Source organism: Botrytis byssoidea (genome assembly GCF_014898295.1).
Source record: "Botrytis byssoidea strain MUCL 94 chromosome Unknown BBYS_004, whole genome shotgun sequence".
Classification (NCBI taxonomy): domain Eukaryota; kingdom Fungi; phylum Ascomycota; class Leotiomycetes; order Helotiales; family Sclerotiniaceae; genus Botrytis; species Botrytis byssoidea.
Genome location: NW_024065845.1, coordinates 2,293,475 through 2,318,680, shown reverse-complemented (window position 1 = coordinate 2,318,680; position 25,206 = coordinate 2,293,475). Strand labels below are relative to the sequence as shown.

Genomic DNA, 25,206 nt, shown 5'->3' with positions numbered 1-25,206 from the left:
TAAATCTCTTATAACTAATAACAATTCCAATATATAATATATTATAATATCCAATCTCTCTTATTAAATTAATATATTTATAGAGTTTCCCCCTTGGTATAAATCCAATCAAATTATTAAGAATATTATAAAAAAAATAATTAAAGTAATAATTATAAATTCAATAATAAAGGTAAGAATTATAAAAAATAAAAAAATTCTACTTATATTAATCAAGAATTTGATTTTATTGAAAATCTTAAACATAAATCTCTTAAAAATTAATAAATTTGATTTCTATAATAAATAAATTTAAAATATATATTAAATAAAGAAAATAAGATTTTTTATAAAATTCCCTATATATTTAATAGATTTTATTATTTAATATATACCAATACTAATTTAAAGATTAATTAAGAAATTGATTAAGAATATCATATAAACAATATTATTAAATAAAATAGAATTATATAATTATTTAATCAAATAAAAAAAAAATATTATATTGAAATCTCTAGATTGAATTTAATAAAACAATAAAGAAAGCTTTTCTTTTATTACATTCTATTTAATCAAATTTTTGAAAAAAAGTAGTTATTCACTCCAAAGCACCGAAATGAATAATTTATTAAATATAAGAGTAATCAAATCCAATCCCAAAAACAAATATAATAATAATTATAAATTAATAAAAATTAAAAAGCTATTATTAAATAATCTCCCCTTTTTCACAAATTATCCCGAATTCTAATATATACAGAAAACAATATATCAATTCCACTATTATATTAATAATATCACAAATACAATAATAAATAATAATCTTATTACAACTTTAATTAAAAATATTAGAATTGGATTAATACATTTTAATTAATTTTTTCACTTTTTTTATCAAAAAAGTAATTTTATTTCTATAATTAACGAAATATTAAAGATTAGATTAATTAATTAATTCTCGAATAATTTCAAGATAAACCAATTTATTTTGTTTAATAAATAATTCTTTTATCCCTAAAGGTAAGATAATAAATAACTAAATAAATTGAATATGAATTTATTAAATAAATTATTTAACTTATATTATATAAAAGTAATACTTACTCATAGTAATAATAAAATAATATTTATCCATAATAATATAATTCAATTTCTATTAAAAAACTAATTTTTATACATATTTCAAAAAGCTATCATTACAAACTACTTTAATTAAAATAATTATTAATAAAGGAGTTTCCCTATACTCCACTAATTATATAACTAAGAAAATATCAATTATATTAAAATATTTAATTATATTAATTTATAAAGTTATTATAAAAATAATTATAATAATAATATTAATATTTATAAAACTAACATTAAGCATAAAAATTAAAATCTTACCAAAACCGATTTCTAAAATTAAAATAACTTATTTATAAAAAATAATTCCAAAAATAATTAATACCTTATAATATTAATTAAATTAACAAAATTGAAAAATAATAAAGCAAAATAATCTTTAAGTAATATTAAGTAAATTCTTTTTTGAATATTCTTGCCTTTAATAAAATCGATTATATTTTATTATTTAAAGAATTAAAATATTTAATAAACTCAAAAGTCACTTTTCTTATAAAATATAATTAAATCGAAAAAAGGAATATTAATTAGTAAAAGTCTGAAAGCCTTAATATAACAAAATATTCATAATGAGATTGATTATTCCAGTATAAGCTACATTAAAGATTTGAAAGCTATAATTGCTAAATTCAATTAATACCCTTAAATCAGATTTATTTTCAATAAATTTACTAGAAATATAATTCAGATTAAAGTTAGCTTATTCTTTTATAATAAACTTCTTTTTTATAATAAAAATAGCAAATTATCACTAATTGAAAATATATAATATCAAAATCTAAGCATATTTACATACTTTCCATAAGCAAATCAAAATAATTCTATCTATTTATATAATTTCTTGAAAATTAGATCAAAGATATAGTAATATTAAAACAATTAGATTTTCTTATTAAAAAAAGATTTATTAAAAAGGAATAATATATATAATATAAATAAATAATAAATTCCTAATAATTTTCAGAAAAAATCAAATATTATTTTTATATATACCAAATTGTTATTATTCTTTATAATATTGGATATAGATTATTACCAACTTTTCCTAAATATAAATATATTATTATCATTCTATATTCCATTATATAATAGAAAGTAATTTGAACTCTTGCAAAAATGAATTAAAAGTAATATAACAAAGAATTAAGAATTATTTTAAGAATTCCTAAACTTATACTTTATATATCTTTATAGCTTTTAAATATAAAATTAACCCTCCCTTTTAATTAATTTTAAAGAAAATAATATATAATTTAATATTTATTTTGATATATCAAAAAAGCCTTAGATTTATTTCTTTTAAAAATTCCGAATTATATGAATAAAAAAACCAAAAATCCCCAAAATCCCCAAAATCCAGATTATTCTTCATCCATTACAAAATTATTGAAATTAAATCTTATATATTAAATAACAATTTATTATATAAAAGAGAATAAGCTTATTGAAATTCCGAAAATACTACATTCGAAATCTATTCCATAAATATTTCTACCCCACAATATCCTATAATCTATTGATTCAAAGATCATTAAGCTTAATATTTAGTAATAAAAACCTTACTCATTTTAAATAAATATAAATACTATTAAAAAATATAATTAAAAGGAATCTCAGCTAATTATTAAAAGAATTTCTTACAAAACATAATAAAAAGAATAGAAAATTGATTTTTATTTTTTTATTCTTAAAAACAAATAAAATCAAAAAGAATCAATTACGCTATTTATATAAAAATTAATAAATAATTATTAAAATTTCCTAGCTCTTCCCACAATTCTTGCCTATAAATTATACGATTTTTTATAGTACAAAAACTCAAAACAAATGATTTAAATAGTATATTATTAATCGAATAATAAATCAAAGTCAAATATAATTATCGAATAATATACTTCAAAGTTAATTCAGATTCTTTTAGATCTTTAATATTCAAGGTTTCCATAATTATATTTATCACACAAATTTAGATTAAGATTGATTTAATAATATTATATAGTAATAATTAATTCGATTCTATAACAATAAAAAAGCTATCCTTCGAATATACTATTTAATAATAATATATTAAAAATTGTTTTCTGATTAAGAAGTATTTAATTAATATTGAAATATTTTTGTAATATCAAAATCTGTTTGTTTTATTATTTATTTCTAAATAAAATTTATTAAGAATATTAGCTTATTATTGAATTATTTTATAATCAAAGGATATATCAGAGTATAATTAATAGATCTCTCGCATTATAACCTTAGTAATATTGAGAATATAAATGAGGGGAGAGTTATCTGTTTCCAGACAGTTCCCCTTTAAATCCTTTTTCAATAATAATTTATACAAAGCTCAAATCTCCTTATCTTTTAAATAAATTAAATAAAAAAGGAATTTAGTAATATTATATAATCAGAATATTCTTTTAAAACAAAATTTCTTAATATCCTAAATTATATTAATTATTATAAAAAAATCCTTTTGAATATTTAATATATTTTATTCAATTTTATTAAATAAATTCTTCTTCAATAACATTAATAAAATCTTATTATCATTTTTATTATAAAACTCACCCCTTTCCATAATTCAAAAATAAATCTAATACTCTTTAACAATAAAAAAACTTTATAACAAATATTCCTGCTATAATAGAATCACCTTATACTTACTCACTTTTTAATTATAAATAGCCATATATCAATATATTCATAAAAAATAAATTATCAAAAAAAAATCAGTATTGTATAACAAACATCGAAATTTAAAAAAGACTTTGAAATATTCTAATAGAATTATTCTATTCATAAACTTTTATCCATACAATTCCTGTATTATCTTCAAAATAAAAATATAAGCATAAACTAATTCAGCTTTTAATATATCGCCTATCAAATAATAGGATTTCTTTTGAAAGTGTTATATAATACTATAAGCACCTAGCATAATATATATCTAATATTACATATAGATTAATATTTAATAATCAATATTATACACAAAAATATTTGATATACTAAAAGCAAATACAATCAAATACAATTACATAAATATTATAATAAACTAAATGGAGATTAAAATAGAAATATATTTTTATAAAGACATTTTTATAAAAAAAAGAGAATGGATATGAGGTATTAGGATTATTTTCCCATATAAAAAATGTCCAAGCTTATGTTTTACCAGGTAAAACACGCCTTGCATAAGAGGTAGTGTTATATCATGTTAAATAATTTTATATATTATAATAAAAATAAGTATATTAATACAAAATATTATTATATAAAAAATCTTATAAATAAAGAATATTTAGATTTAATATAAATTTTTATAAAAAACCAATTAGTTAATGGATTAATTAAGCTATTAAATAAAATAAAATTATTAAGATTTATTGATATAATTTAAAATTTTAATAATTATTATTAAAATTAATAATATTAGTAATTTTTTTCCCTTTAAAATAAGAAGGTTTTTAATAAGATTAGTATAATATATACAAAAGAGATGATATATATTAAAGAGAACTATTGTTTTAATAAAAATAATATAATATATATATATCTTTTAAAAGCATTCAATCTAGTATAAGTGTATTATATAATCAAATCACATAATCGTCGATTTTAAGCTTCCGAAAACAGTTATAAATCCGAAAATAGTTATAAATCCGAAAACAGACTACGAAATAAAGAATAAGAAAAAGAGCTTTATTTCGAAAGAATGGTCGGATTAGAAAGAGATCTACAAAAGATTAACGAAAGCGGAAAGGCTAGATTAGTAGGAAAAAGCATAAAATAAGACCTTTTCCTCATTGAATATAAAATAAGAAATTGAATATCGATATACAGATTCTTTAATAATACCACGTGTTACACTACTTATATAATCCATTTTAGTTGTTAAACCGAGCTAGCTTCCATATAATACTACTAGTCTATAACCTACGATAATGTTAACTGTATAGAATTTGTTGTCTAAAGCTTGAATCTAATTACGAAATGCAAGTGATATATACATTGCGCTAGTGCAGGTATTATAACTTTTCAACAGGTATGATTGTTCGAGTACTCTTCTATTTTATTCCATTTGTTAAGATAACGAATATTTCTTAGCTGTTCTAGTCAAAAGATGATTGAATCATAAAATGATGATCGAACAACTTCAAAATTACATTTGATCAGCATTCAAACAAGATCCAATTTTCGTATATATGTATGTGTGAGTGCTTGTACAATTACTTATCTATTTTCTCCCCAGGATCATTCTATCTAAGCTTCTATTATTACACCTCGATAATATCACTACATTAGATTTACAGATCACCCAGGAAACATCCATCGATATGTGTCGACACTCAGCCATCATCCACACTTGCGATTGTGAACCGAAAACCACATTTCGCAAGTGTGCATATCAACTCAAAGCCGAATCCAAGAGCAAGAAAAAGGGCTTCAAGCCCCTTGAATGCCCAAACTACTTCCGAGAACCCAGCGTCCAAGTGGACGCAAAGTGCTGCAATTGCCTGGCATTCGATTTAGTCATCGAACAATCTTTCGCACCCAAACAACCTTTGGCTTACCACAGACGTCGTATCTCCTTGGACAAGAAAGGTAACGAAAAGCTCCGCTCAAGCAGTTCGGGCGCTCAGCCATCACGCGCAGCCACTCTCCAACCCCAACCCCAATCACATCAAACCCCCCCACCTTCACAGCCGGCCCGAGCAAGCACATCGAAGGGCGTCAGCCGCAAGATCGGAGACAAGGTGAAGAATTTGATGAAGAAGTTTGAAAAATGAGCTTAGGGGGAAGGTTTGAGGAGGTGAGATGAGAGAAGGAAAAGAGAGGAAAAAAGAAAGAAAAGACAGCTGAGCTCATCTCGCTAATCACACTCCTTTATCATTTCATTTGTCAAGGTACAAAGCTTTCTTACTTCTATCCTTTTCCTGAGGCTCGTCATGTAAATTCCTTTGTTTCTTTTGTCTTCTTTTGAATAGGTATTACAAATTTCCTTGCTCGATCTATCCCTTTGTCAACAACAAAACCTCCCAAAATTCAAATCCTTTTTTGTAAATAAATAACCTTATATCCACGGCTCCAACGTGACTTCAATTATAACAAGTAGATTAAAATATATTCACAAGGTGGATTTATTACCTATTAGTCTCTGTAACTATTCTTATATATGACTAACCCCTCTTCCACATATGAATTAAAAAGGCATAGCTTCAATTTAATAAATGTTATTATTTCTACATACAATATACGTTAGTGTAGATAATAGTATTTCCTGTAATCCTTATACGAGCTAGATAGTGGTATGTATTGATTTTTCTTCGAAATATATATATATATAATATGGAATTCAATATTACTAAAGATATTCAATATCATTCTAATATTGAATATTATTAATAAGATATGGGAATATGAATCTCTAATTGATATAGAATAAACCAAAATATATGAATTTGAGATTATCCCTAGATTTCAATAATATCAAATTATATATTTAATTGCATTATTATTAATTAATAATAAATCATCAATATTATTGAATATTTTAATTTTTTTGATATTTTTAAATATAAATATTAATATCAGAACATTAATTTTATAAATTTGATTGTTTTAAGAAATCTAAAAATAATTAATAAAATAATAATTTTATTGAATCTCTTATTATTTGATGAAATAGAATCCCTAAATAAATTTTTTTTTTCTACTCTATTCTATTTTACTTTCAATTCTTTAAAATATTTTTTATTCATATATCTAATATTCTAAGTTTTATTAATTCTATTCTTTATAAAAATAACTCTCAATCTAATTAATATCTATCTTTCTACAATTCTTCTATTTTAATTAAATCTATTAAATCTTTACAAAATAATACTTTTAATCTCGATTCTTTAATTCCTTTATCATTTATATTAATATCTATATTAGTATTTATATTATTATTCAATATTAAGAATTCTGATATATCTATGAATTCTATAATATTAATAATTTATTATTAATAAATATAGGTTTAGAAATATATATTAAATGAAAATCCTTAAATAATATATTTTATTAAAAAGAGTAAAGTAGAATAAAGGTGTAATTATTATAAAATTAGATATTTTGAAATTAATGATATTCGAATTATATTAATATATTTTCGAAATATATATCAAATAATTAATACTTCAATTCAAAAAAAGTGTTTTCAATATATATAAATTATTATTAAATAAACTTTTATTAATATATATAAAACTATCTCTTTTAAATATAAAAAAATAATTAATAAAAAAAAGGATTTTAGTTATTTGCTTGAATTTTATATTATTAATTCTTAAACTTTTAAGATTCTTATAATTCGATTTTTTATTTAATATTCTTTATTATTAAATCCCTTTGAATATAATAAATTTTGAATTCTTTCTATTTATTTCAATAAATAATCGAATATCTGGATTTCTAGTTTTTATTATATTATTTCAGAATAAATTATTTATAGTTTCAATAAAAACAAGCTTAGAATGAAACAAAAAATGTATTCCTTTTATAGTAAAATTTATATTATTTATAATATCTAAATTTTCTTTAATGGGTATAACGTAATTTATCAGCATGTGGGCTATATCAGTATGTGGGCCACTTTCACTTCAATTTACACTTTTCTTTTTCAACATACATTTTATTAAGAATCTATAATGGATTTGAATAATCAAGAAGTCTATATATTCTTTATTATTGAAACTATTCAAAAAAATAAAAAACTAAGTATTTGAAAAATTGTTAAGATGTATAATATTCTGTATATAATATTATAATATAGAATTGATAGTTTTATTCTTTGTATAAAATATTGATATAAATTTTATAATCTTTTGAAATTAAAAGAGAATATTATTATCGATTATATATTTAATATAGATTTAAGAGGATTTTTATCTAAAATTAAAAATATAGAAGATATAGTAAATTATATTCTTAAATCGAAGGATACAAAATGTATTAAAAAGCTTTGGATGTATTAATTTATAAAATATCAAATCAAATTAAAAATATATTTTAATTATATTTATGATTTTCAAAGAGCTTTTTATAAAATTCTAAGCTTATTAAAAACTAGTTTTAATTAATTATGAATATATAAGCGAAATATAGTATTCTCAATTACAATTTTTATAATTTTGATGAAATAGGTTTTATAATGGGGATTATAAATACTATAATAATTATAATTAATATAGAATAATATAGTAAAAGCAAAGTAATATAATTAGACAATTGAGAATGAATTATAATAATAATATATAAAAATAGAAAGAATAAAATTATTCCTTTATTTCTAGTAATTCAAGAATAAATTTATTTTTTTAATTAATATATCAAAATCGATTTCCTATAGAATAGACTATTAAATTTATATTTAATAAATAAACAAATAATAAAACAAATTTAGAATAATTGAAATATTTTGATAAATATATTAAAAATTGAAAAAAAGCAAATATCAAATATTAATATTAAATAAATATAAAAGTTACAAATTAATATTATTTTAGAATTATTATAATAAAAATAATATTAATATATACATTTATTATTTATTTAAGTTATTTAATTTAATTATTTAATATAAAGTGTTTAATAATCTGAATATTGATATAATGATTAAATTAATGTATTTATTAGGTATATATTAATCATATTTCAAAATTAATTCTTTATAGTTTTAAAATTATATATAAAGAATTAATTACTTTTTAGAATTAAAAACAAAATTTCAAAAAACAGATTTATCTTATTTAATTCTAAAAGTATATTCTTGAAATTAAATATTAAATTTATATATTTATTCTCTTCTTTTTTAATCTAAATTAATAAATCTCTCAAATTTCTTACAATTCAATTAAAGCTTTTTTTTAATTAATATTAATTAAATCTCAAATAAATTATTATCAATTAAGTTTCTTTATATTTTTATTTAAGATTATATTAGTTTTAGTTAAGGGTATAAAGAAATTAGCTTATAAAAATATACTTTTGAATATAAAGATTTATTATTTCGAAAAGTAAATAAGATATTAAGTAAATATTGATATGCAAAAAAAACTTAATTATATTAAGAAGGAATATTTACTAACAAAAAAATTCTTAATATATTATTTCAATAAAAAATCGATATTTAAATTCAATATAATAAGTATTAAAATAAAAGGAATCCTAATAGAAAAATATTTTTTAATAGATATTATAATAAATATGAAAAACCAGATTATAATTCAAGAATTTATTAAAATAATATAATAGATTCTAGATTATTGAATTCTTAATAGTTTTAATCAATTGGTATAATAGTTATTGAATAATCTGTATTTGAAAGTGTAAATTAAGGTGAAATTGGTTTACATGCTGATATAGCTCACATGCTGATAAATTACGTTAATGTTTTTAGTATTAAGACTTAGTTCATTAATAAAATAAATAAATTGTGAATTACTATTTTTATATTAAAAGAAATTAAAGGTTATTATATTAATAAAAATCTTATAAAAATCTTATATAATGAGATTAATAAATAAAGAATTATAAATAAATTAGAATATTAATAATGGATAATATATCAAATAATAATATTCTATATATTTATTTTTCAAATTATAAATTTTTCCTTTTTATTCTTTTTTTTGATTTTATTAATATTTTGAATATTTTTTAAATCTTATTAATAACAATATTAAATGGAATATATATAAAATTGAATTTGATATAATATATAATATTAATTCTTTTTGTAAAAACGTTTTTATTCGAAGATTCTATATCTAAAGATTAAACTTTTAATTCAGATTATAATCTTAAGATTTTTGTATATAATATTGATTTGATTTCAAAACTTAATTACAAATATTAGAAAAAGAGAGGTATAATAATATAACTACTATAATTTTTTTTTAAAATTAGTAATTCCTCTTATTTATTATTAATAATAGAATAGATTAGTAAAAAAAAAATTTATAAAAAATAATTTAATTTAATGAAATTCTATTAATAAACTTTTTTCAATATTTCTTATATTTCAGATATATTATATATATATAAAATAATGGATTCGATATTCAAATGAATTCTTTTTAGAGCTTGAATTGACAAATAATGATTTTGATCAATTATGAGATATTTATTACTTTTTAGATATTTTAAAAGATGTAATAGAGTTTATAAAGAATAATAATATTATTTTTGAGAAAGTCTTTCTTATAATAGAGTTTTTGCTATAATATTTTGAAAATAAAAAGATATAATTTATATTCTTTATTTTATATCTTTTTATTCTATACCTTTTTATTTTATATTTCTTTATTTGTTTATTCTATTTATATCTAATTTTATTTCAGTTATTTATACAAGTAATCCATTTTTAAATCCCTATATTAATAATGAGTGGGCAAAACTTGAAAAGTATTATTCTTTTATTAATAGATTATTATATTATATTACTATTATTGTATTAAATTCTGTACAAAAATGATTATATTTTGAAAAATCTTGGAAGGAATCTTATTCATTATAAATCGGAAAATAAAAGAATAATATTAAGACATTTTGAAAAAAATTAATATAAATTAAATTTCGAAAATTCATTTTAATTAATATTTAAAGAAACTTTCTTTAATATATTAATTATATATTTATAAACTAAAAAGAGATTTTATTATATAATAAATGAATATACAAAATATTTTGTTATTCCCCCTTTTAAATGTATTTAAAATCCTTATAAATAATAACTTAATTTTATATAATAATAAGTATATCTTAATTTAAGCAAAATAGTATTTGATTTATTTAGTATTTTTAGTATATCTATTTCTATCGAATATTTATTTTCTTTAGTAAAGATTATTATTATTATAAGATAAAATAAGTTTCAAATTATAATTATTAAAAGAATAAAATACTTAAAATTATAATTAAATTTAGATTTATAGATAAAAGATAATATAGAATTTGAGAATTTGAATAAATAAAAGATAGGATTTACTTTTTTGAATAATATTTTTTCATTATTTAACCTTTATTGGGATTGATTTTGATTTTTAGTATTATCTTTTATATATTTTTAGATTTTTATATTTCAGTTTTCTTATATATCTTTATAGATATTAGTTTTGAATAATACCTATAACAATAAGTTTTCAACTATTTAATATACATTAACTACCATATTAAAAGCTTTATACACATTACCATTTTACTGTAATATACTATTGCCTACACTGATACACGTGGCCTATCCCTCCTAGCCATTTGCAATCACCCGGTTCTCAATTTCCAGTCAAACAATCCGAGCACGCTAATGTTCTTTAATACACCACATAAATCACTAATGATTCAAAACTAATAAACATTATCATTGAGATAAGAATTCGTTTTATTTTGTTGTTTCACCGCAACTTTGCAAGGCTTTTCCTAAAGGATGATTAATATATTGAGACCAACAAACTTTCTTTCCATGTCTGGTTCGCTTTGGAATCGCGGTTTGAGTGGCGATGAGTTATGCCTTTGTATGGATTATGTGGCTAGCAGTAAGATACCAATTATCTTCATTTCAGCTACTATCCGAATCATATCCTTGATCTTACAGGCATGACTTCAAAACTTTCCCAGAACTCCCTAGAGTCATAACACCTTCCCAAGACATCCATTGACCTTGGTAAAGCTTTGACATCATGTTCCTTCATCAGCTCACCAATCCATTTTATTTGCCTACCCTCCATCTTTCCGTCTCCATTTTCCGCATCTAATTCGCCTGCATAACCCAAGATTAATGACCACCAATCATAGACCATCAAATCAGTCAATATCTGATGATGAGGTTAGTGAAGAACCATTTAGTATCACGACAGACTCACGAATCTTTGGCCTCTCGCCTTTTCCCAATTTCCAATCACTCCTACCACCCCTCTCGACACATCAAGTCCATGTACCATATGCAAACTTTTTTTACTGCCCAACATCTCTTTTGAACCAGCTACTCGCTCGATCCAATGCTTTGGATTTCGCTCACCGCCCCATAATCCACTCAAATTCAGGACACATCCACCTAATCCGAGAAGTTCATCCTCAGCGACAGCCCGATCATCAGCACTATCATAAGATGAATGACGCGTGACCCATGTACTTTGACCTGGGATGGTGAAAATTCCTGTACTCCCCAATTGAATAAATTGAAATGAAGTCAATGACCCATGATTTTCGATAGATTCCAAAGAGTGTGTATCTTGATAAAATTTCACAAGAGATTTCGATTGCCCCTTTCCTTTCAGAGGGAATGTAATCAATATGCTCTGCGCCGTTGGAAGGCTAAGCATTTGTTTTCGAGTATCAGTGTCATCTTCTGGATTGAATCGAAATTTATAAGTTCCATCACGACCTGTAGTAGTAGTAGCGGCGTATTTTATCCCTCTTTGTTGAAGAAGTGGGATGAGGAAAGTTGATGTCCATCCCGCTCCAAGAATGAGAAGTTCGACGGCTGATTTTGAGTCATCTGACTGGGGAGGTAAATTAGCTCCTCCTCCCTGAGATCGATTAGAGGAATTAGAGATAAATTATGGTATTCTACTGAACCCTCACCATGATTTAATAATTTGTGGAAGGTAATTAGTTACGAGGTAGTTAGACCCAAGGTCGTCTTTTGACGTGTTGTGTTGATGTAAAATTGTTGTAAAATTGTTGTAAAGGTTTGGGAGTTGGGTAGAGGTGGGTGTTTAGATCGGTAGGCACCTTAAATAAGTTTTGGACATTCAGGAAGTAATGACGTGATTGAAGATTATAATCGACACCTCAAAGATCATGACCTCAAAATACCGTTTCAATACTCGTACACTATGCATCTATATATCTAGTTATTGAGGACTAAATAATATTTAAGTCTCAATAACACATATATTTGATAGCAATTGATTAATTACTGTTGTTCGAAAAAGAAAAGATAGAGAAATGAAATCGCGGGAGATCCGGGTGTGAGTGTAGATATAGCAACCAACATTCAACATTTACATGGAGAGTCGGTGATGTTTCAGTCACAACAAGATATTCACATTCGGAAACGATAGTTCGACAGAGATCATAAACTTTCCGTAATCATCTCCAATTAATCATTCCCATATCCCAATAGCAATCTATGAATTGTCTCATTTTGTGAAATTCCCAATCACCACCAACCATTAAATACATATTCGCCGCCTGTGTTCGCTGCAAACTTTTCCTCATTTCCTAATCATTTACCTCTGAAAAGGAAAACGCCAGAGAGCATATGAATGATCAACCAAATAGACCAACATCTAGTCTATTGCTCTAAAGTACAAAATAACCAATGTGTGCGGCGTATCTCCAAGTGATCCCAAGGCAACAGCTCATGTAGAAATTCCAAACTTGTTGAAGATACATTCGTCACTGTAGACTAAAACATGACCTCTTTTCTTTCCAGAAATTCAAATTTACGCAATCACTTTTTTTTGATGCATCTCCAAGAATCCATTCGAATCCAATAAGCTCTGACTTGCAACATAACTAAATCCACCAAAGGGGTCATTCTCGTTCGCAGAAGTCGCGCTCCATGGTACGCCATTGTGACTAGTAACTACAGGACTCAAAGAGAGCTCCGTGAAATCTTCCGCAAAGTTCTCCGCGAGTTCTGGATCTGTTATGAATGGTTGAATTGGTGCATCAACTTCTCTCTTTGCAAGCTTCTGCCAATCTATACGACGGAAGAATCGATGTTTCTTGATAATGGCCATGTCCTTAGGCATATGAGATCCGAGTCTCTTGTTGGGTTCCTTACGAAGAAGGCGGGTCAACAAATCTTTGGCATCGGGTCCCAAAAAGTAAGGCATAGCAAGCTTTTGCTTCGTGATCCGGTCCTGAATTACTTTATTGTTTTGACCTTGGAATGGTGGACTGCCAGTCAATAAATCGAACCCAAGAGCACCAAAAGACCACCAATCCACGGCCATTCCATACTTTTGTCCAAGGATGATTTCAGGTGCCATATATTCAACAGTACCCAACAAAGAGCCGCATTTATCGTTTTCGTCCACAGCTACCTTGCTTAGTCCGAAATCGGTGAGAAGTAAATGACCTTCGGCATCCAACAAACAGTTTTCCGGTTTGAGATCGCGGTAGACAACCCCAAGATTGCGATGAAGATGCTCCAGGGCCAAAACCATCTCTGCCATGTAAAATGATGCGACTTCTTCGGAGAACATACGTTCTTGGGCAAGGTGGGTAAATAACTCTCCGCCTTGCGCGTATTCTAAAATCAAGTACAATTTTTCGTGGTCCTGGAAGGCGTAAAACAATTTGACGACGAAGGGATGACGATTTACACTTTCAAGAATGCTTCTCTCCGTCCTTGTCTGCTCCACCAATCTTTTATGGACCGTCAAGGATGCCTTCTTGAATTGTTTTTGAGCGAATAATGTCCCGGTTGTACGTTGCTTGACCAAAATGACAGTCCCGAATGTTCCCTTACCTAAACATCGTAAAGGTTCAAAGTCGTCTGCAGCCATCTTTCTCGCAATAGTATCCTGAATCAATCCTCCTTCAATTGCACCGAACATGGGTTGTGCCCGCACACTTTCGCTAACGAAATCATGTTCCAAGGGTATCTCATACGTTGTGCTGTCGGATCGTTCATCATCGCTCAAGTCATCGGACGTCGTGGCCGTGCTGCTTTGCGGTTGCGATTGAGGGCGGCTGCGCACCATGGAGTTTGCTCTGGATTCATTCTCCAAGTTAAGAGTATCGAGTTGTAGCTTTAATCTGCTAATGCCACCAATTCCTGGGGATTTGAACGGTTTCAATGAAGGGCTGCAGTTTGCGCTGACAACATCACCGATCTTGGGGTTATATCGTGCTGGAGTATTGCAGCCATAATCAGAATCTTCATCGCCCGAAACGGCAGGAGTTTGGAAGCCTCGAATTGTAGTTATGGCTGGTTTCTGTTGTGCCTGCGATTGATTCATGGTGCACCACGACGACGTTCAGCGTCAGCTCGAATTTGGGAACGATAATTTCGATGTAACTTTTGGTAATTCTTGGATGGTCGCATCAGGTTCTCGCAGTGGAATGTAAAGATTTCTATATAATTTCTTTCGATATGCATTTGCTAGTGATATGACTGATTCTAGAAGCAGAACGGAATGTAATTGAATTTTCTCCCGAGGAGGTGGTGGTAGGTAGTAGTAAGAAGTCGAAAGGAGTAAGAGGAGGAAGAATGATGAAGGATCAGAAGAAAGTTTCCAAGGTTTTTGCTTAGTACTGTCTATAGTATGGAAGATCAACGCAAATTTTGGGCTGAACTGGGGAAATAACATTTTTGGGTTTTTGAATGGTGCATTATTATTAATTTGTGTGAAATGATGAAAATCGAATTGATTGATTGGTTCTTTCTTTTTCCCGAATGGGCTTTTATCTTCCGATGTTTGACTTATAGTACAAGGTTTTGCTTTGAAATGGCCTGAGCTGAAAGAATGTTATAGTCTAATAATACTAATAATAATATCTTTAAGTAGGTAAGTCAAGGTGTAAGGTGTCTGAAGTCTTACAGTAGAGTAATTATAAAGTAGTTTATTAGTATGTGAATTATTATATTATTATATAGACTACTCCTTTTTGTATACAAAATTTTTTTGTATATAACTATATACTTTTTTTATTTAATATTATAATTTTATAAAGTTTGAAAATCTGAAATTTTAATTATATAAATATTATAAAATTTGAAATATTTATTAGAAAATAGAATAATTATAATAATTGTTATAGAGATAATACTTTTATAATGAAAATTGTAACAATTTCTACTTTCTTTATAAAATATTAGAAATTTTCATAAAAATATTAGATTTATAAAAAGATTATTTTTTATTCTTTTTTTTCTTCAAAATAATGATTAATAATTAAAATAAGAATATTGAAAAAGGTTTAATTTTGGTGTATTTTCAAGCGGTTTATATACTGATATGACCTATATGCTGATAAATTACGTTACCTTGTAACTAGGTAGTAAGATACTAATAAGGTAAAGTTAACCTTACAATATCTTGAAAGAATGTAATGCCGACTTTTCTAATGCGATATAATAAATTATAATTAACTTACATTGATGCACGTAGGTATCTACTACATATCAACAAAATTCCCTTGTTCCGGAGTAATGGCCCTCTTATCATTCTATCAATTCATTAATACCATCACCATGTAGGGGAAGAGAAAATGTTGATTCACAGTCTCAGTCTCTTCTCTCTTTCTACCCTCCCTAAACTCCTGATTCTGTCCCAGTGCAGACCTTGTGCACTTGCCCCAGATGACCGGTGCGGGTCAGTGTGCCAGTCTCCAGTCTCCAGTCTTCACACGGTTGCTTCCAGGACGTATCACGAGATTCGATTGGCATTCGTTTCATTTCATATCTGCTATCCGCTGTAGGTCATGGACGCAATCACATGGAAGGCGTCGTAAAATCTTCCGACAGCAAAGGGTTCACTCTAGCCACTCCGCCTGGTCAAGAATCTTGGATCTCGCAAATGCAGAAGTATACGAAGTATCAGTCACACGTATGGCAACAGGTGGCAGAGCGATAGGAGGTGTGTAAGGTGGAGAGGTCCAAAACTCTGTCGTGTGAATAGGTCAGAGGAAATCATCCTTTACAAATCATTATTGATTCTCGTCAGCAGCGCGAACGATGCAATCGAACTACATCATCGAAATTTTAAAGCACTTTAACAAAGTGCAGAATAATAGTCGTGGAACCAATTCTGATACCAATCAATTCAATCCTCAAACTTTACCAGAGGCAAGGCACTTATTTCCCCAATTGTGTTCACTTCTTAAACGTTTTGTCCAAACCATTTTCCCATCTTTCTTCTATCAGATTTTCACAGCAGTACTGCACGAATCTCGAACTGATTGTAAAAGTTGCTTTCTACGTGGTACCTTTGGTTCAGACGTTCCTCGCTCCTTTCTCATCTTATCAACAAGCTGTCTACCTGAATATCATACGGCTGAAACCCCAGCTATTTTTAATATACACTTAAAAACCCTACTCTTCCATCTACGGTTATGTGTGCTTGTGGGAGGTTTCCTCTTCTCACTTTGCTTTGTGGCTCTACAGGGGACACTGAGTATCAAAGTGGTGTATATCATCTGAATCCTCTCTGGCCCAATAACTACGATGAAAATACAACAGGAAGTCCTGATAATAGTTTCTTCGAACCAGAGACTATCTGATTTCATAGAATTCAAGAAATGAAATTCAATGTCTTTCAACATAAGAGTATGTCGCGGAATTCATCACATTTTTTTTATTGCGAGGAGACAAGTGCTGGCTCGGGTGTTGCGAAGTGTACCTTCCTTGCCTCATGTAAAGATACCTAACCATAGGTGATTCAAGATTATATTTGAAGGGTTTTAACAATACTTAAGTGATTTTGATGAAGCGATTCCTTCGAATCAATTTCACCAGGACTGTCTAAAAATTTGAAACAGTTTCAATATTAGGAAAGATCTTAATTTACCAAAGACCCTTAGTTTCTACCCTGCAATTCAGAATGTTGATCCTTTCGGGAGCAAAGGTAACAATTACACAGGCTTGTTTGAAAGGGATAAAACATGGAGGGTTTAAGATTATATTTATTCCTGGTGCAATCTCACCACATAGTTATACATATCCTAATTGATTATGCTAGATAACCTTTTCCATCATTTATCTCACCTTGAAGCTGTAGCAATGTCTCTTTATCATGCCCTGGTATCACTCGACCTTTGGTTGTAGATTCCAACCGTTTCAATCGCTGAGTACTTTGGAACCAAGCTGGATGATCACTGTAATTTCATATTAGCTTCGTTTTTTCGTTCAGTGGTATCCAGCATTTCATACCGTGCAAGCCATCCTTGAGGTACTCCATCTCGCCACTATCATGCTGTTAATAGATTATAACATTGACCAACATAAGGAGGAATCTCACTAACATTTTCAATGACGTGACAGTGGTCACTGATAAAAAAGAATGTTCCAGTCTCCGGAAGGTTCAATTGCATTCCCACGAGACCATCTGTGTGACCAGGAAGGTGATGGAGAGTAATTCCTTGACAAAAGTCGACGGTTCTCTCATCAAATGTCTTCCAATTCAACGATAGCTTTTCGGAATCAGCATTTGATGAGACATCAATCATAGCAAGAGAGTAGCTTACATCCAAATAATGTTTTAAATAGACCCCAACATCAGCACCAGTGGCAACAGACCAAAATGCCGAACGCAACTCTTTATCATGAACCCAAATCTCGACATCCTTTCTCTCTAGGAATTGATCCAATCCACCTGCATGATCCAAATGCAGGTGGCCGAGGATTCTATTTTTCGGTAAGTGTATCTTCTTAGCTCATCTGTCAAAGGCAGCCTACATTTTTTTGACATCTTCCAATTTGTGCCCTGTTGCTTCAATTGCTGCTTTCAATTCGTGTCTTGGTTCATACTTAATTCGTGCAAAAATATCGACTACTTGTGGACCCCAAACTTCAGGATAATCAACTCCACATCCTGTTTCCCAAAGTATTACACCTTCGAAAGGGTGATCAATCAATACTGCATATACTGGTAGTTCTCTTCTCTTGTTCACGAACTTCTCTCCTTCTGTAGACTTCAACGACGTGTTACCACCTCTTGTTACAAACCCCTCATCACATTCCAGCCATCCGAGCTCGAGTAAATATGCTCGCGTCCCTGGAGGACAGACATTGGAAACATGAGCAGGTACGGCGCCTGCATCGAGAGCTCGTTGTATTCCTGCCATTGTTCTATATGCGATCGGAGTTGTTGTTTGAAGAGTTGAATACTTAAATTTAATGTTATGATATTAGTATCTGATATAAATAGGATTTTTGGAGATTGAGATCTGGTGGGGAGATCTCCATGAATTCTTATACCGGTGATCGATATGATCCACTCGACCCCGCTTTATGGAACCAGTGCGACCTTGTTTTTAGCTATCACATCTTACAATGCTTAACCTGGGACGACACAATTACAAATATTAGTTAGTACATTCAGGTAAACATGTAAGCTGTGAGCTCAGGTGAGTGATGAGATGCTAGATGTGGGCTAAAAAAGAACAAAAAGAAACATTCTACTTTGAGCTATTCCAAGCTATAATTGGTACGTGGTTAAGCAAGATTCTACACACTCTCGAGACTCTCTCTCTCTATCGATGATTGATTGGATGGATCGATTCCGCACATCATAAAAACGCCCGACGCCTCAAAATGTTGAACATGGTTTAAGTAAACCGACTAATTGGACCCAACTCAAGCCAAAAGATGATTTTCGAGAGAACTTGGTAAGTACAAAATACGCCCCCACTAATTACCCCTCCTCGAATTGATCACCCCGCATATCCCGGTAATGAAGTTAAATAATCATTAAAACAAGTTTCCGAGGTATTGTGGAAAGTCGTTTATTATATTGGCTGCTCACAGGATACTGGAATTATCCATCTTCAAATCCCTTATCAAATACTCAAACATCATACAAGCATCGAAGTCTTTTATAAAAATGACTCAAGAAACGATGAAAGCCGTGGTATTCCATGGAACTCTCGATGTTCGACTCGAAGATCGACCCATCCCAAAAATCGTGGATCAGACAGATGTAATAATCAAGGTCAAGTACTCAGCATTGTGTGGAAGGTAAGTGGACCTTGCATTGTAAACTTTTGGCCAGGAAGCTTGAAATTGATCGATTTTACAGCGAACTCCACGTTTTCAGGGGACATCAAGCTTCGAAGACAGGCTTCATCATGGGTCATGAGACCGCAGGTACGATCGTTGAATTAGGAAACGATGTAAAGGCACATAAGAAAGGCGACTTGATTGTCATGCCATTCACCGTGTCTTGTGGTGAATGCTTTTATTGTATAAGAGGGTACTCGTCGCGATGCGAAAAATGTTTGTTATTCGGATGTCCTTTACTAGATGGCGGTCAAGCCGAGTATATGAGAGTGCCATTGGCAGATGCAACAGCTGTAAAAGCACCAGAGGGCATTGATGAGAAAAAGCTAGTTTTGATGGCAGATATCTTCCCTACCGGATATTTTGCCGCTAGAAATGCTTTTGATGGAATGTCGCAAGAAACCATAAGCAATAGTGTTGTGGTTTTAATCGGGTGTGGACCGGTTGGTCTCTGTGCCTTGATCAATGCTTTGGAGTATAAACCAAAGATCGTGATAGCTATTGATCGTGTGGAGAGTCGGTTGGAGTTGGCTAAAAAGTTGGGCGCAGAACCGTGGAACGATCAGACGAACAAAGAAGAATTGACGAAGCGAGTAAAAGAATTGACTGATGGAAGAGGTGCTGATTGCGTAATTGAGGGTGTCGGTCATGCGGATGCACTGAGAACTGGATTCAATCTGCTGCGGCCATGGGGAACAATCGCGAGCTTCGGTTAGTATATTTCTTGGGTTAAAAGGTCACCTTGTTAACAAACTGTGATTATAGGTGTGCAGCAAGAAGATATTCCTTGGTCAGGCATGGAGGCCTATGGCAAGAACGTGAAATCACAATTTGGACGATGTCCAGTTCGAAGTGTTTTCCCAGAAGCTATGGAGGTTCTTAAAAAGAACCAAGATAAACTTGAGTAAGTTTCTCGAATCCGATCCTGAAAACATCCTAGAGCATAGTTCTAATAAGATTCAGTTTCATGACTGATAAGATCATGCCCTTGAGTAAAGTCGTCGAAGGATATGATATCTTTAACAAAATGCAGGTGCACAAGGTAATATTTGAGCCAGGGCATTAAACTTCTTTCTACCCTTAAATTTCGTTTTGTTTTCTAAATCAATGATTACAATCAAGCGTAAAATCAGATATGTGGTGAAGATAAAGATTAAACGACGATCGAATTCATGATCAATATTAGTCACAAATGTAGTTGAAAAATCTCAGAATTTTAAGCACTCAAAGTTTATAGAACCAAAAATTTTGATTGTGGAAATGATTATGATTATTTGTTCTATATTATCATTGGTTGAGCGTGAGTAGAGTTTGAGATACACTTTTTAAGCCAACCATCGACAGTTTCCTTCAATCATCCAAGGCAAACCTATTGACGAACCTGAAAGTCTTCAATCCGGCTTCAAACTCCTTGACAAGTGCACCCACACTCGTTGAATTACTATACACACCTGGTCCAGCAGAGATTGACGCAACATTTAATGCCGTTCTCGCATTTCCCAAAATTCCCACAGGCTTTCCCCAATTGTACGCATCCAACAAGATCTGACGAGGTCGGTCTGCTGGAAAGTACGTTGATTTTGAACCGTTTGTGAACAAAGTTTCGGCACCATCAGTTACGATGATACCATCAAATAATGTCGCATCTGATGCACTATAGGTGACATCCACTCCGTTCGTAAGGAGTTCCCCTATGACTTTGACATTTACCCCGGATGTCGAAAACGATGTTGCAAGATTGGCTGCTTGTGTTAGAGTTGCATTGTTCTTAACACTCACCAAGACTCCGATGTTGAGTGTTGCTATCGTTGGGAGCTCATTGCCAAATATGGTGACGAAGGCAGTCTTGTTATCATTGTAGTAAGTGTCGTCTGCTTCCGGAACTGGTAGATTCAAGACAGAAGCAACACGTGCGGCGAGATCGTGTGAAACGCGATTCAATTGAATGAGGACATTTGATTTTACAACGCTAGATGTAAGTTGAGAAGTTTCGAATCGGATCGCGTTAATGAGGAATTGTTGTTCTGCTGGGATGAGAGAATTGTAGAATAGCCTGGCTTGAGACCAAACGTCTGAGAAAGTTGACGAGACCTCTCTTACTAGATTGCCTGAGACCGTTCTCCCAGGAGCTGTGAAGAATCCTCTACCGGTTGTTTGATTTGCTTGCTTTGGAGCCCCATCATTAAGAGTATTTGGAGAATAAGCAGCAGTGTTAAGAGGGATATATTGTTGCGCCGCACCATCGCGATTGTTGTTGTGAACAGGAACAATGGGGCGATTGATAGGCAGTTGCTCGAAATTTGGTCCCCCGTGACGATTTAATTGTGTGTCGAGGTATGAAAATATGCGTCCTTGAAGAAGGGGATCATCCGTAAAATCAATACCACGCACGATGTGCCCTGGTTGGAACTAGATTACGATCAGCATGATATTTCCCATAGTGTTTCCATTAGTCTCAACAGTAGAATGGCAATCAAAGCGTTTGAATATTTCAAGTCTTTGGTTTTTGGAGGGCAATTCATAGCTTTGGACACACCAGTCTTTCGGGATGCAGGAAAATTTCTTACCATAACTTGCTCGGTTTCCGCGAAGTAATTTCGAGGGTTAGCATCCAATTTCATGACTCCAATCTTTTGCACTGGAACAAGCTCTTCAGGAAGGATCTTGGTGGGATCTAAAAGATCAAATCCAAACTTCAACACATCTTCTTCCTCCACAATCTGAATTCCGAGCTCCCATTCAGGGCCATTGCCGCTCTCAATAGCATCCCATAAATCTTTTCTGTGGAAGTCTGCATTTTTTCCAGCAAGTACTTGAGCTTCCTCCCAGACCAAGCTTGCCTTTCCTTGCTTACTCTTCCAATGCCATTTGACTAGTTTGGAAGTACCAGCATCAGTGACCAAGCGAAATGTGTGAATACCAAACCCATCCATGTGGCGGAATGATCTTGGGATTCCATTTCCGGCCATGGCCCAAAAGAGTGTATGTAGTGAGCTTGGTTGCTTGCTAAAAAAGTCCCAAGCAGAATCGTGTGCTGTTGCTGCTTGAGGTATTTCGTTGTCTGGGGATGGCTTGACAGCGTGAATCAGATCAGGGAAGAGGATTGCATCTTGAATGAAGAAAACAGGAATGTTATTCCCAACAATATCTAAAATTTCGTAAGTTTTTCAGCATTACTGAGATAAGAACAATGTTTTATACCAAAATTTCCTTCATCAGTATAGAACCTAGTGGCAAAGCCATGGACGTCGCGTGCGGTATCAGCACTACCTCGACTTCCAGCAACAGTGGAGAATCGTACAAAAACGGGTGTTTCTTTGCCCTCTTGATTCAGAAAGCTAGCTGCCGTTATGTTTCTATAATTTCCATAACTTGTGAAAACACCATGTGCGCCTACACAAATGTCAATAATAACCTGCCAAGAGATATGATGCAGTTCTTACCGGCACCTCTGGCATGCACGGCACGTTCTGGTACCTTTGCAATAAGTTAGTAAAGCCATTGATTGTAGAGAAGTAAATACATACCCGTTCGTGGTCGAAGTGTTGTATCTTTTGACGGAATATGAAATCTTCAAGTAGTGTCGGGCCCCTCACACCAGCTTTTAAACTAGTATCCTCTTGTATAGGCCCACCCGCATCGGTAGTGAAGTATGTATTGGTGTCGTTTATTGTAAACTGATCTAAGAAACTAGAGCTACTGGTTTGAGCATCATTAGATTCGCGCTTTTGTGGTTGCGTATCTATTCCGTATGGACATTGAGCTGCGACTAAGCCCACGAGGCTTAGGACTGTTGCCAAGTACATCTCGACGGAATTAATAAAACAAGCTAGCTAGCTTTAGAGGAAAAACTATCGGAGTAAAAGTTGTGACATGATGAGTTGGGAAAGCCTTTTTATATGCAAAAAATTCAGGCACTATTTCATAAGAGGTATTAGAGTAATTGCAAGGTAAGATAATTATATTCCCGCCTCGATGGATCCATGAGAAATCATATCACGAAAACCAAGCTTCCAGATTCTTAACCACACCCTAAGAATCACAAATCAATCGACAACAAGAAGCCGAGACATCACTATACCATGCAACTGTACGCAGGTGTTACGTAGGTGTTGCTAAGGTTAATAAAACTATGCTTAGCACGAATTTCGAGAGCAAGCCAATGACCAAAGCGAATTAATTATCAATCGACTTTTCAAAGTGCATCTGCAGGGAACTGACAAGGAAAATCATGGAAGGTTTCTTGTGTGATGAAGAATGAAACATTCATGACATGCAACCAATAATGCAGCCCACGATACTCGACTGTCGGGAACGTCAATCCTGGATCCAAGCAAATACATGATCGTTAGTCTCTCGATCGGTACTTCCACTTAATCCTCAAATCCATGCCCCGGCAGATAAAAGGCTCCACAGACACCACGGCGTGGAAACCACATAAGCAAGATCAACAGTTCGACGATTGGAGTGGCCAAGGGGTTTTGCAACTATTCCAGATTATCACTATGGCACCATCTCAGATTGAACCATGCGTAAATATTTGACGCGTGTTCACGGCGAAGCTTGTATGACAAGATGGAAAAGAAGGTAAATGGATTTCAAAGAATAACTCCATAAGCAATGAATTATCTTCAAGGCCTGCTAAATGCGCGATGCAATCATTAACTCGGGCAACGTGAGAATTACGGAAGAGGGTCTGAGGATTGGTCTCTGCTAGATGCTGGGAAAATATATTCGACGTAAGTAACATGCCAGGCTCATAGGCTCATAGGCTCAAAGGAAGGCTTAACAACAGGTGGTGGTGGTATGTGGATGTGCATAGAAGTAAAAATGGAATCATTTTTGATCCCCAGAAAATTGGCATGTAAACCACCTTGTCGTGGTACACAATTGGTCCCCACACGGTATTGTACTTTGTAAGCATTGATGTTCGAGACTTCAAGTTACTAGCTTGTGTCATATTATCACAATGTAGCTTGACAGTAGATAATTACGCATACCATTAAAGGAAGAGAATGAGCCAATGAAACTAGTCGCTCGCAGATTGAGCAACACCCAACGAAAATTTTATATAACGTGTTTTATCACCGAGTGGATTATATCATCGAATGGATTATTTGAAAATACACTAAAATCAATTATTTTTAAATATTCTTATTTTAATAACTAATCATTATTTCTGGAAATTGAAAGATTTAAAATAATGATAATAATTTAGTTTTTATATAAATGTTTTTATTAAATTCAATAAAAATTCGAAAATATTATAATTTTTGTTACAAAAAAACTATTTCTATAATAATTCTTATATTGAT

General features: G+C 30.3%; 7 protein-coding genes across 7 annotated transcripts; 3 read left to right on the top strand and 4 right to left on the bottom strand.

Annotated features, from left to right (window-relative positions):
* Positions 1–5,447: 5,447 nt before the first annotated feature.
* Positions 5,448–5,900, top strand: EAE97_002810 (uncharacterized protein; the record flags this gene model as incomplete). Its single annotated transcript, XM_038873322.1, has 1 exon — positions 5,448–5,900. The coding sequence occupies one exon, from the start codon at positions 5,448–5,450 to the stop codon at positions 5,898–5,900; it is 453 nt and encodes a 150-aa protein (XP_038736528.1).
* A 5,829-nt stretch (positions 5,901–11,729) lies between these two features.
* Positions 11,730–12,741, bottom strand: EAE97_002809 (uncharacterized protein; the record flags this gene model as incomplete). Its single annotated transcript, XM_038873321.1, has 3 exons — positions 11,730–11,969; positions 12,018–12,683; positions 12,739–12,741. 3 exons carry the CDS (start codon positions 12,739–12,741, stop codon positions 11,730–11,732), a joined length of 909 nt encoding a protein of 302 aa, XP_038736527.1.
* Positions 12,742–13,604: 863 nt separating this feature from the next.
* On the bottom strand, positions 13,605–15,131 carry EAE97_002808 (uncharacterized protein; the record flags this gene model as incomplete). Its single annotated transcript, XM_038873320.1, has 1 exon — positions 13,605–15,131. The coding sequence occupies one exon, from the start codon at positions 15,129–15,131 to the stop codon at positions 13,605–13,607; it is 1,527 nt and encodes a 508-aa protein (XP_038736526.1).
* A 1,343-nt stretch (positions 15,132–16,474) lies between these two features.
* EAE97_002807 (uncharacterized protein) lies at positions 16,475–16,759 on the top strand (the record flags this gene model as incomplete). Its single annotated transcript, XM_038873319.1, has 1 exon — positions 16,475–16,759. The coding sequence occupies one exon, from the start codon at positions 16,475–16,477 to the stop codon at positions 16,757–16,759; it is 285 nt and encodes a 94-aa protein (XP_038736525.1).
* Positions 16,760–17,843: 1,084 nt separating this feature from the next.
* Positions 17,844–18,957, bottom strand: EAE97_002806 (uncharacterized protein; the record flags this gene model as incomplete). The annotated part of the gene is made up of 5 exons (XM_038873318.1): positions 17,844–17,988; positions 18,044–18,078; positions 18,136–18,303; positions 18,358–18,517; positions 18,569–18,957. The coding sequence occupies 5 exons, from the start codon at positions 18,955–18,957 to the stop codon at positions 17,844–17,846; spliced, it is 897 nt and encodes a 298-aa protein (XP_038736524.1).
* A 758-nt stretch (positions 18,958–19,715) lies between these two features.
* EAE97_002805 (uncharacterized protein) lies at positions 19,716–21,102 on the top strand (the record flags this gene model as incomplete). The annotated part of the gene is made up of 4 exons (XM_038873317.1): positions 19,716–19,849; positions 19,911–20,602; positions 20,657–20,795; positions 20,855–21,102. 4 exons carry the CDS (start codon positions 19,716–19,718, stop codon positions 20,955–20,957), a joined length of 1,068 nt encoding a protein of 355 aa, XP_038736523.1. The 3' UTR covers positions 20,958–21,102.
* Positions 21,103–21,127: 25 nt separating this feature from the next.
* EAE97_002804 (uncharacterized protein) lies at positions 21,128–23,795 on the bottom strand. The gene is made up of 5 exons (XM_038873316.1): positions 23,419–23,795; positions 23,335–23,368; positions 23,093–23,284; positions 22,459–23,039; positions 21,128–22,300 (listed from the first exon to the last, which is right to left on the bottom strand). Exons 1-5 carry the CDS (start codon positions 23,695–23,697, stop codon positions 21,242–21,244), a joined length of 2,145 nt encoding a protein of 714 aa, XP_038736522.1. The 5' UTR covers positions 23,698–23,795; the 3' UTR covers positions 21,128–21,241.
* Positions 23,796–25,206: the final 1,411 nt, after the last annotated feature.